Below are 12844 nucleotides of genomic sequence, written 5' to 3' on the forward strand. Positions count from 1 at the left end.
CCCATTTACAGTGCAGACACAATAAACATAACAAGGATGAAATATAATAAAACAGATTAAAAAACACTCACTCATCATCAGCCTCTTATCCGGGGTCGGGTCTCAGGGGCAGCAGCTCTAGCAGGGGACCCTAAACTTCCCTTTCCCGGGCCACATTAACCAGCTCTAACTGGGGGATCCCGAGGCGTTCCCAGGCCGCTGGGGAGATATATGTATAGTTAAAATGTCCGAGCCGTCCCTGAAGGCGGCACGTGTCTGCGCAGAGTGGGCGTGGTCAGATGACTCCTCAGGTAGATATCTGTTCCCACAGGTGTGGCGCAGCACTTTTCCGGTTCAGCCACAAATAAAGCAGGTGAGCTTCTTTGGTGTCTGTTCATTTATTGTCCTCCAGCGCGTTTGATTCTGTGTTTGGCTGTTGGAGTCACATTATTAAAGGTTAGAGCTGAGCTTTGTACAGGGGATTACTGTTCTGCTCAACTATTATTATTATATTTATTTTATTATTATTATTATTATTATTATTATTATTATTAGTAGTAGTAGTAGTAGAAGTAGTAGTCAAATCTCATACATTAAAGTCTCACAGTGAATGTATAGGCCAATTACTCGCTTACAACTCAACAGTAAGTTTATTCTATTAAATGATATGTGTTATGTCTCTAAACTCAGCTCAATAATCTCGAATGTGCTTTCATCTATGGGATGTTATTTTCATCTCATCTGATATCTTACATTATTCTCATTGATCGACGTTTGTGATCATAAATAATCGATAAAAAGGCCCTGTTTTGCTTTACATTTGGAATGCTGGCGTCAGTAATAAGGCAGCAAGGTGTATTTACTTTCCATTCATCATAAGAACAGCTGACTGTATGGGCAAACATAGATGTGTCAACATGACAAGGCTGGCTTAATCCTGTTGTAGACGTTGACAGATGCTACACAGAAACCTCAGTACATTTAGAAATAGTATAGCCTTCTGTTAGACAAAGAAAAATCAAAAAGAAAATACCCAAAGGTGCTATAAGGTGCATGATTACAGTATGGACAGAGGATGATTGGGTTTTTTTTTTTTCATTGTTCTAAATATAACAGTTCTGATAAAGCTGCCTTGAAATCTCACAAAATGTCCCAGCAGGCTATTTCTTTTTTAATTAGCATTGAACTGGGAGGAAATTTGGGGATCTGTGGGTAATTTATCAACATCGATAAAATAGTTTCCCTCTGAAATAAATCAAAAGTCGAGTTAAAAGATAGAATAGAATTTTGTCAAAGATTAAATTATGCTGTTACGTAACAACTGTAAACTCATTTATTGACTTAGCTAAACAAGCTCTAGCTCATTAAAGGAACAACACAGTCGAGGAGGGAGTAATTACACAATAAAACATAATACACACAATAAATTATTACTGTATCCTCCTCATTGTATAAACATTTTTTTCAAATTTGTGCTGTTTTATGCATGGATTATCATCATAATACATCAAGAATAGAGCTCACCAACATCCAAAATAATAATGTATGTGTTGTGTTTAGTTACAGGGGAACTTCCTGTTGGGATCATGGCGTCTTTATGGGTAAGCCAACGTCTGTTTTATTATGTCAGGACAAAGCTTTTTCCCCCGACTGATTGTTCATTTTAAACAAAACTGATAAACACTCCGCAGGATGACTTGGACGATCTTGTGAACTCACCTTCCTCCTTCTCAGCAAAAGTAGGTCCAAAAAAAACTTTCCATTATTATTATTATTATTATTATTATTATTATAATTATTTTTATTGCCCAAATGACAAAAGATCGAGTATACAATATAAACTGCCCTTTCTCCAGACTGGGGACAGAGGAACCATCAAGCCCATAGAAGACTTTAATCCAATGGATGATGCTGTGGCTCTGAAGGATGCTATTGAAGGAATTGGTACACAAATGCACACACACACACACACACACACACACACACACACACACACACACACACACACACACACACACACACACACACACACACACACACACACACACACACACACACACACACACACACACACACACACACACACACACACACACACACACAACAACTCACTGTATAACACAAAGGTTAATCGTTCCAAGGAAACACCAGCTAACATAACTTCAGTAGCCTACATGACAGGATGTCTCTGACACTAAGCTACAGCTAGCCTTAGCTAAAGCTGAAACGAAATTTACTTTGAAAAATTGCCCGCACTCTTATCTGTAATTGAGAAAAATGTAATTTATACACTTTGAAGTACAAACATATTGGTATAAGTAAATTAAAATAGACAGACAAATCTAATTATGAAGGAAAAACAGCTAAACTCGCTAAAGGAAACTAGCTTAGCTGAGTTGTTAGCACTAACTGCAATCTTAGCTGTTATTTTTAGTGGATTTCATGCAATCTGGTGTGGTTTTAGCTTTCTTTGGGAAATGTATTTATTTTATTGATTGAATATTAATGGTTATAGACAGTTAGCAAAGGGCATAAAATAAAGGCATTGCATACTTTTGCTATGCAGACAAAACTTGAAAGGGTTTTTTCTTAATTTTATTGCATCTGTAGTAACTGCTCTGTTTGTAGAGCCAGAACCATTTCTTCCACATTCCCATCTTGAGATAACCTATGCTATGAATTGGCACTGTAAAACTGAATTGAATTGATTTTTTTATGTTGTCCTTTTTTCATGTTTATTGATGTCCTTCCTCACATTTTATTTTTTTCTGAAATGTTCCAGGCACCAAAGAGGAGACTCTTGTTAACATTTTGGCCCACCGGAGCAACGACCAGAGGCAGGTCATCTGTGAAGCTTATCTGGAAGCCACTGGCAGAGTAAGAGATCACCTCTGACGTTATTTAAAAGATGCTTTTTATCCAGAGAGAATAACAATCTGTATTCATGAGTTTTTAAACAAATCATGCGGCTTCATTGGCACATTTTTTTTATGTTGAAACATGAGCTGGTTCTCAAGGGCAACATGCATTTACACTGAATGTGTCGTGTCTATTTTTAGACTAAATCATAACAAAAAGTTCAGCCTTGCCCTGTATTCACAACCACACATAGGTTTTCCTCTTGTTTGGCTGCAGGTGTTTCTGATTTGTTACCATTAGTTCTTAGATATTGTAGATATTATAACTAGGTCCAAATTTAAGAAGGAAAAAAATAGTGTAGTTTCTGTTTATGTTATTGCATTAACACCAGTCTAAGGGCGCACTCACACTGTCCATCCGTGCCGTGCCCAAGCACGTTTCACGGCTAAAGTCTAGTTCGTTTGACCAGTTTGAGTGCTCCTAGGCGCGGTACGGTTGCACTAAACATAAAGTGACATTTAAAACAATGGCGGCGAAAGGTGGAGTGTTTAGATTTGGTCGGATGAAAATATTCAAAAACAGTTGGACAAGACGCACAAAAACTCTGGAAAGATTTTTAAACAAAGCGACGCATCGCGATGACCTCATCAATGCGTGTGACGTGCCGGACCCGGGGGGAGGGGGGACAAGTGCCCTAAAGCACAGAGCACGGTACGGACGGACAGTGGGAGTGCGCCCTAAAAGGCAAAACTTAGACTAGGGCTGGGCGAAAATGTATAGTGATAATTTATCATCTTTCAAAAATCGGGATGAAATCATATATCGAGACATCCTGATAAACAGTTGTGTTTTCTAAAGTGCTAAATATTTCTCAGAAATCTGACGTGAGCTATTTGAGGGGAATAACATTTGGAGATTGCAGTTTCTGTTTTTACGTCACACTATTTGTGTGCATTAATGTAAACACAGTCCATGATTTAGCTGTAGCTTAATTATTAGTTACATTCATTTTGCACTAAAGTCCATATAGACTATTTATCAAGTTATCAGTAAAACTTTATATACAATATAGAATAGAATTCCTTTATTGTCATTACACAACCAAATTTAGTAGCATGCTCACATATATTCACACATAGCAAAAAGAAATTAGCAATAGAAAAGAATAAAAAAGTATAAATAGGAATATAAAAGAATATATAAATACACTCACCGGCCACTTTAATGGGTACAACAACCACGCCACGTTCAAAGTCACTTCAATCCCCTTTCTTACCCATTCTGATGCTGCTTTGAACTGCAGCACATCCTCTTCACCATGTCTACATGCCTAAATGCATGTTGTTGCTGCCATGTGATTGGCTGATTAGAAATTTGCGTTAATGAGCAGTTGGACAGGTACCTTATAAAGTGGCTGGTGAGTGTATATACGTATGTGTGTATGTTATAGTTAAGGAGGTATTCATTTGTTGTGATTGAAACAGTTGAAAATATGACACTGAATATTGCACATTGCTGGTTTTAGTAGCTCTATAAAGGTAATACTGATGAGGGATATATATCATTATCAAGACACGATGTATCAGGATAGATATAGCCTGACCTAATTCAATAGAAATCCTAATTATTTATGAATATGACACATGCTGTATGTAATTAAATTGTTGCATTGTTAACCGTTTTATTGTGAATCTTTCAACCAGAGCGTCACATTCTTTGATTTAAACTGATTTTGTATTAAAATATTGTCTTGTGCAGCTTCAACATGGTAACTGGTTGTCAGAGTTTCTGTGTGTGAGGCCTGGCTGTATTTGCATGGGAGTGGCTGTGTGTTGCATGAAATATGAGCGTGCTTCTGTTTGAAAAGTGACTGGTTGTGTTTCACGTCACAGACATTAGTGGAGGACCTGAAAGGAGACACCAGCGGTGACTTTGAGGAGATGCTGGTGGCACTCGTCACGCCTCCTGCGGTGCTCGACTGCCATGAAGTGATGCGGGCCATGAACGTCAGTGTTTCTCCCTTTTTTATCCTTTCCTTTTTGAGGGAAAACGCATTCAGCTTGCAGAGTTGAACTAAATATAATGTATCCAGTCTCAGAAATGAAGAGGGGCAAAGGGCGAAAGTGCCCTAAGAAATCTCAGAATGCCCCTAAAAAACAGGATTGAGAGGGAAAAATGACCCTCAAGACTTACACCACTTGCTTACATTGTTACATATAAATGCTCTAAGAGCAATAGTATGTTTTTTTTTATTTACTCATATGGGCACAAGGTGGTGATTACTGAATGATTTTTTTTTTCATATTCTGTATTAAAAAACAGCAACTTTATGCCCTTATTTTTATATTTCAAAAGTGCCCCCAAAGTGTTCAAATTCCCTACACTTAATATATTGTATCAGAAACAGAATAATTTTTTTGGCCTAGCAAAAGGTTTTCACATACAAGGACTTTTTCCCATAATTATAAGTAATGGTGCATGATAAACATGGTAAAAGGAAAGAAAATGAAACAACTACCACTGCAAAAGTCAAGGTTCATAAATTGAAAATAGAGACATTTACAAAAACAAACAATATATATGGTGGTGGTCCTGTGTGAACTTAAATCTCAGCTCATGCTCATTTTATTTCATGATGTAAATGTTGTAAAGTAACTGTGTGTGTGTGATGTCTCAGGGGGCTGGGACAGAAGACTGCATCTTGATTGAAATCTTTGCGTCGAGATCCAACGAACAAATCAAAGCTCTCAATTACGTCTATTTAGAAGGTAAAGAATGAAACGGATTATTATTATTATTATTATTATTATTATAAGTTTTTATGATTTGTTTAATTTACAATTATCTGAATAAAAAGTTTGTTTCGGATGTTTTCCTCCATAGAAACGGAGAAGAAGTTGAGCCTTGACCTGAGGGAGGAAGTGTCCGGTGACTTTGGTGACGCCATTCTCCTCCTGGCTGAGGTTTGTCATCACAATACAGAGTTTTCTTTGATTTTAATGTGGTGTTTTCAAGGTTTGAAACGCGCTTTAAACTGCTTGAATTTTAGGTTCTACAGGATGCCAAATCTGCTTAAAGAGACTCATTTTGAATCTTTAGGTCTCCTTAGATTTGTCACTCTTCTGAAAGTTGTCACAAAACATGATTTTGTAAAGTAAAAATAAATAGCATACCCTATGTACATATAGGTATATAAATAGGTAATTTACCAGTGCGCAGAAAGCTTGAAAATGCACCTTGTAATGCTTGAATTTGACTTTGGAGAAGGTGTAGGAAACCTGAATACAAACGGCAACGAGAGTGGAGTTTATTTGTTACTTAGAGACATAATTAAGTTAAACATACTGTATACATCATTTTATTCTTGAAGGAATCTAGTCACATTCACAGCTTACGTGTTCCTTCCCTATTGGTTTGATAGATACAAAGAACAAGGTACAAAACAAACAGTCAGCTCATAATAATTACTGAACATAAAGGGAGAAAAAACAAGTTGTACTGGTTTGAACGAGGCTTGTCTGCACAACAGGTTTTTGGGAGTGTGAACCAACCAATGGCAGTTTAGTGAAAGTGTTTTAATACGGAAGCCCTAAGAGGCAAGTGAGAAATAAAGTTCTGGTAATCCATTTTTTAAAGTTTTCTCTCATGTGTTTATAAGATAACAGGTTGAAAAAGGTTTTGCCGGGATTTTTTAAGTTCCTTTTTTTCTGTGAAAGGGTTGGATTTTTTTCTTTTTTGCAGGTGAAAATCATTTTTGTAAATGTTTGTAATATTTTGAAAGTACGCCACTACCCTATGTCCTTACAAAACAATATATATACCTTGTTTTTAGAGTGCACTGAGCTGCAGTGATGAATCCATTAGTTGTCAATTATAAAATTAATCGCCAACTATTTTGAGAATCGATTAATCACTTTGTCTTTTTTTTTTTTTTATCTAATATAATTTTCTGCCTCCAGCTTCTTAAATGTGAATATTTTCAGGTTTTTTTCCCCTCTTTGACAGTAAAATGAACATCTTTGGGGACAAAACAAGACATTTGAGTCATCTTTGGGAAACACCGATCCACATTTTTCACCGTATTCTGCCATTTTATAGAGCAAACAACTAATCGATTAATCAAGAAAAAAATCGACAGATTGATGGACAATGAAAATAATCGTTTGATTGCAGCAATAAACTTGTTTTTGCAGGGGAAAATATTTTTTATTAGAGGCTGAAACGCACAACTACCCTATATTTCTAACAGATTTATAAAATGGATCACCAGAATTCTTTTTCTAATTTGCTTCTAAGGGCTTCCGTAGTTTAAAGAGGCATGTGCAGCTTAAAATGATGGGTGCTTGATGTGATTAAAATGTTATTTCCAGGGCGAGAGGGACGAGAGCACCGCAGTAGATAAAGAGCTGGCAAGAGAAGACGCCCAGGTGAGTGTTTGAGCATGTTTTATAGAGAAAATCTTTTTTATATATACTGTGTAAAAGTCTCTTTATTTTGCTTTCTTTCCACCCAGGCCCTTTACGAAGCTGGGGAGAAGAAGTGGGGCACCGATGAATCTAAATTTGTTGACATCCTCTGCCAGAGGAGTATACCTCAACTGAGACAAAGTATGCAACGTCTTAACTTCTATCACTATATAACTTATGTGTTTAATCTGGACTAGAATAAAGTTCTTACAAATTATGGTGAATTTGGAGTAATTTAGAAATGTAAAGTGAGATTTTTTTTCTTTTGCGTAGCTCTTGTTGAATACAAGAACATCAGTGGAAAGACCCTGCAGCAGAGCATCGAAGGAGAGATGTCAGGGGAGTTGGAGGAGCTGCTGGTGGCAGTCGGTACGTGCTCTAACTTAAAATTCTAACACATTATATTTCACACCATTTGACCATGCAGCCAAAAGTAGGCGGACAATATATTGAGGAAAGTCCTCAAAGAAGTTAATCTATCTTCAACCTCACAGAAGTCAATATTTTTAATATAAATATATACTATAGAAATACACCTTTTCTATTTGAATCGTGCAACGATTTAAGTCAGCAAAGGTATTGAAAAGGCTGCTTTCCTGAACAAATAACTTTGTTTAAGAATTTGTCATTTTTATGTCAACCAACTCTACAATAAATTAAATAAATAATGTATCCTGATCGAAGCTAACTCTGGAGACCGAGGCAATACCATCCAAAGTAACTATATATTTAGATAATAGGTTTCGGAGGTGTTCTGGCCCAAGGTGAAGAGATGGTGAATAGATGTGGTCCAAGTACAGAACCTTGTGGAACTACGTCACTAGCTTTAGCAACTTTCAAATAATTTTCTCTTTGTATTAACACTGTTTTAACCACATTGTTATATTTTGGCCTCCTGCAGTGAAATGTGTGAAGAGTGTACCGGCCTACTTTGCAGAACGCCTGCATGACTGCATGAAGGTGAATGATGCTGTTGTTATTGCATAATTATGTTGCAATTGTAGAACATTGTACAGACGCAAACAATGTCGCGCTCACAGCAACATAATATGAAGCTGTTCAGCAGAGAGTATTTGTTTTTAGATAAAACGGCGTTCTGCAGTCGTTGAGCAGTACTATAGATGTCCTCCCTTTTTACTGTATGGGAGTTATTACAACATTAAGTGCCCAACTTTGACACACCCAACGATAGTAGGTCCATTAAAAAAAGACATTTGTTGTTTCATTTTTCCTATGTCCACACACTTCAATTGAAAACCTGCTTAGAATCAGTCTGTAGAATGAATTTAGGACAAAGCTATTGTCCACCACCGACCAACCCCTGGCTCATAACACTCACTGGATCCTTTCATCTGCAACAATGTCTGCACTTTGTCGATTACACGACATAGTGTGTGTAGCGTATGTGTAGTCCTGCAGGCTGCAGAAGGTCGAGTTGAGTAGAGTCGTGCAGGGGAGATGCAGCAAGAGTAAAGGTTTTCAGACAAAAGAGTTCAGTGTTACGTGCTTATTTTTATATCATTGAGAGAAAAGTCATCAGATCTAATGCAGGAAAAATACTGTACATGAATTAATGTTTACAAGTGTAACAGTTATTTCCCTCTTGCATGTACGTGTTTTTAGGGTGCTGGAACCGACGAGTCGACTCTGACCCGGATCATGGTTAGCCGGTCTGAGATCGATTTGATGGACATCAGAGCCGAGTTCAAGAAACTCTATGAATATTCGCTGCACTCCGCCATCGAGGTGAGGAACTACTTTTTATCAACGTTACATTCAAATTATAAAAGTAAAGCATTCTCACCTACGGGTTCGTATGATATCTGTGCAATGAAAGCGCTGACACGTAACGTTTAGGCATCAGAGACACTCGTTTGTACACAGTTTGTATCATAAAAAAGCTTGTGGTGAAAGTCCCTCCTCCCCACGTGGAGTTTTGCCCTCTTATACTACCTCACCTGATTCCCTTCTTTGCTCCGACGTCATTTCTATGGTAATAAAAACATGGATTACGCACAAATTACAGTTCATTACTTTTCATAGTTGGTGTATATGTACAAACAGAGGATGAGGACAGCCTGAATTCATCAGAGTACATTTTACTAATTGGATCCTTGCAGCAACATCAATTCACTGCAACCAAAAGTGTGATCAGAGGATTTGTCAGAGCCCGATCTGTTTGGTTCTGGCCTCTGTGGATTTACTGTCTGAAGTTTCACGAGTCGTCGGAGTTTGAAGAATGATCTCGCTGACCGAAACTGACAACAGCTTGATTTTTATCTGGCAAGCCACTTTGATATCTCTGAACGCAGAAGCACAGAAGGTCCTCTGAGACACACAAAGACTGCACTGACACTGCAGGAGGACTGGAGCTGTGAAACAGTAACTCATAGGTCAAATACAAACTGTTTATTTGGTGAGAGATGTGTTTTGCTGGGTGGTAAAGGTTGCGTGGGTCTTTTCTAGGTGCTCTTTTATTTTACACCTTGTGGTTGCACACAGGTGGATTTGGGTCTCCAGTCCTGATCAAATGATTTAGAGATTTAAAAAAGACACCCCCATCTGCTGCAGCCCAAGAGGCTAATTAAAAGACAGCTGATGTGTCCAAGGCGGTAAATCAAAGCCACATCCAGCCAATGGCTTGATTCTAATTACAGCAGCTGTAGCTCAGCCTCTCAGACAAGCAAACATCCATCATTTGAAAGAAATATTGAAGTTTTAGTCACACAGATCTTTCCTCGAGGCTGTGGCGTCATCTACAGGCCAACCGCTGTTTTACTAGCTTCTGTAACTCAATGCAACCTCTAGGGCCGCACAGATACGGGACTTTTAACACCGATGCAGATTTTAGACGGGAAAACTACTGATATTACAGCTGAGATAGTAAAATGTTCGATCTGGAATAAAAAATAATTACATTTTTTTTTTTTTGCACCAGATATGACTTTGCAAAGTTGCTCAAATAACCTTATTGAAGAATCTTTAACATTATTACACATTACAAATATAATGTGTTACATTGTCAACTAATCCATACTGAACATACAGTACCATCTAGCTATGTTTTATTTTTATTTACTCTTTTTTTACTCAGTCACCTTTATATAACCAATAAATAAAACTAAATGAAATGGCTAAATAGTACTGTACGTTCAGTATCAGTCACCATTTAAATACAGAATAAATAAAATAAATAGATGAATAATCATCATGTCATCAGTCAATTGCTGATTATTGAAATAAATAATAAATGAAATAAAGAGCTAAATAAGCCACATGTTCAGTGTCAGTCAATTGCTGACATTTAAATAAATAAAATAAATAAATGGCTCAATAGCACTGTATGTTCAGTATCAGTCCCCATTTAAATACAGAATAAATAAAATAATACAAATAGATGAATTATTATTATAAATATTTTTATCATTCAATTGATTTACGGAATAAATACGGAATAAATAACAAATATATGAAATAGCTAAATAGTACTGTATGTTCAGTATCAGTCACCATTAAAATGCAGAATGAATTAAAAAAGTAAAATAAATAGCTAAATAATCTTCATGTTCAGCATCAGTCAATTACGGACCATTTACAGAATAAATAAAAATTTGATAAATAGCTTAATAAACATCATGTTCAGTATCAGTCAAAAATAAATGAAATGGCCAACTGTATGTTCAGTATCAGTCACTATTTACATAACCAATAAATAAAAATGAATAAAATAGCTATATGACACCATTTCATGATTTCTGCATTATATGTTCTGTAAAAAAATCAGCTCATATAAGGAAATGTAAACACCAATGATATCGATCAATAATATCTATAATGTATGTCTGACCGCTATATCGGTCTGGATCTAAGTCCTCTATTTAATCTTAAATGTATTAGCATCATTTAAGACGTCATTATGCTGAATGGCTCATTTAAGAATACTGTATATTAATGGATTCTAATTTTGATGCATTAATGTGTTCATCACTTTAATGTTGCAACGGCTAATTTAATCACTTTATATGCTGCTGAGTCGCTTAATCTTTAAGGGCCTTTGTCCACTTAGCAAGTTTTTTTCTGGGCACCAGAGCCTTTTATTCAATTGATCCCAATGCGTATTCCCCAAAGCAGTTTCAGTCAAAAGCAACTGGACTAGGTTATTTGTCTAGGAAGACGTTTCACCTCTCATCCAAGAGGCTTCATCAGTTCATGAACGCATCTGACCAGGCTGGGACTGGTGCACTGATGAAGCCTCTTGGATGAGAGGTGAAACGTCTTCCTAGACAAATAACCAAGTCCAGTTGCTTTTGACTGAAATTGCTTTGGGGACAACGATGACCTGGACAAATGAGAACATTCACTGGCTTATCCCACTGCGTAAATTGCCGCCAAGAGAAAAGGCGCCTTTTTTTCCCCAGCGCGCTGGTGTCATCACGTCGCTACTTTTCAGGAAACATTAAATCACGACAAAGACAGAAAAAAGCTTGTTTGTGGGAGCAGATCGGCCGGACGCTGACTATAGCTGGTGACTGTTGCGCTTTTATCCCAGTACAGTGTTTTCTTGTTGTAAGCGGTGTAGCAACCTAGCTAACATCAATGTCTTTGTCATAGAAACAAATCCCACTTCAAGCCAGCGCCTTTCTGCCATAAAAAAAGAGGCTATGTGGACACGCCCTGATTATACCTCATCATTTATTAGTGGATTCATATTTTGTTTTAATAATAGGATTCTGCAAAAGTAACTAAAAGCTGTCAAATTAATGTAATGAAGTAAAAGAGTACAATATCTCTCTCTGTATTGTGGTGGAGGAGAACTATAAAGCAGCATAAAATGGAAATGAAATGGAGTAAAAAAAACACAGAATTGTACTTGAAGACCCTTTTTTCTCGCTTGTGTTCTCCAGTCAGATCTGTCGGACAGCTTCGGGGACTGTGTGAAGGCCATCTGTGGAGGAGACGACGACTAACTAACACCTGAGGCCGAAGGAAGAAACCTGCTTCATCTTCAACTTCTTTACTTTCATCTCCAAACTACCAACTGATGACTCGTTTACAGCCTCACAGCAACAGAGAGACAGACGGCGTGCGATGTGACACAGTCATTAAAGATTGATTTTCAAATTTCAAAACATCAACCAAAGTTTTAATATGAAATTCAGTTTTGTTTCTGTCTGATTGACGAGGGGAAATGATGAGTAACATCCTTGTTCTTTTACTCCCGCTGTCTTTATTTCCATCTTTGTCATTTTATCATTTTTAATCCAGAGCTGCAACTGTTGATCGATTAGTTGTCAACTATTAAAGTAATAGTTTTGAGTCATGCTTTAAAGATTTATCTTTGAGTTGTGGACAAAACGAGACATTTGTCGTCATCTTGAACTCTTGGAAACACTGATCCACATTGTTCACCATTCTATTGACCGAATAACTAATTCCTCAATAATGAAAATAATCGTTAGTTGCAGCCCTTTCCATCCACAAAATACGACAGGAAACAACTTCCCAAACTTACAGTTGGACTTTATTTAAAGGAAACCTAA

General features: G+C 37.1%; 1 protein-coding gene across 3 annotated transcripts; it reads left to right on the forward strand.

Annotated features, from left to right (window-relative positions):
* Positions 1-323: 323 nt before the first annotated feature.
* On the forward strand, positions 324-12620 carry anxa3a (annexin A3a). 3 transcript variants are annotated; one of them, XM_083912021.1, is made up of 14 exons: positions 324-352; positions 1540-1580; positions 1671-1718; positions 1836-1923; positions 2762-2856; positions 4731-4844; positions 5516-5606; positions 5722-5801; positions 7209-7265; positions 7352-7445; positions 7578-7673; positions 8206-8264; positions 8928-9050; positions 12209-12620. In XM_083912021.1, the coding sequence occupies exons 2-14, from the start codon at positions 1566-1568 to the stop codon at positions 12269-12271; spliced, it is 1023 nt and encodes a 340-aa protein (XP_083768147.1). In that variant the 5' UTR covers positions 324-352; positions 1540-1565; the 3' UTR covers positions 12272-12620. The 3 variants fall into 3 exon arrangements, with proteins under 3 accessions (XP_083768147.1, XP_083768148.1, XP_083768146.1); XM_083912022.1 differs by lacking the exon at positions 324-352 and adding an exon at positions 405-435; XM_083912020.1 differs by lacking the exon at positions 324-352 and adding an exon at positions 585-623.
* The last annotated feature ends 224 nt before the right edge of the window (positions 12621-12844 follow it).

The sequence above is a fragment of the Echiichthys vipera genome (assembly GCF_963691815.1).
Source record: "Echiichthys vipera genome assembly, chromosome: 4".
NCBI classification, from domain to species: domain Eukaryota; kingdom Metazoa; phylum Chordata; class Actinopteri; order Perciformes; family Trachinidae; genus Echiichthys; species Echiichthys vipera.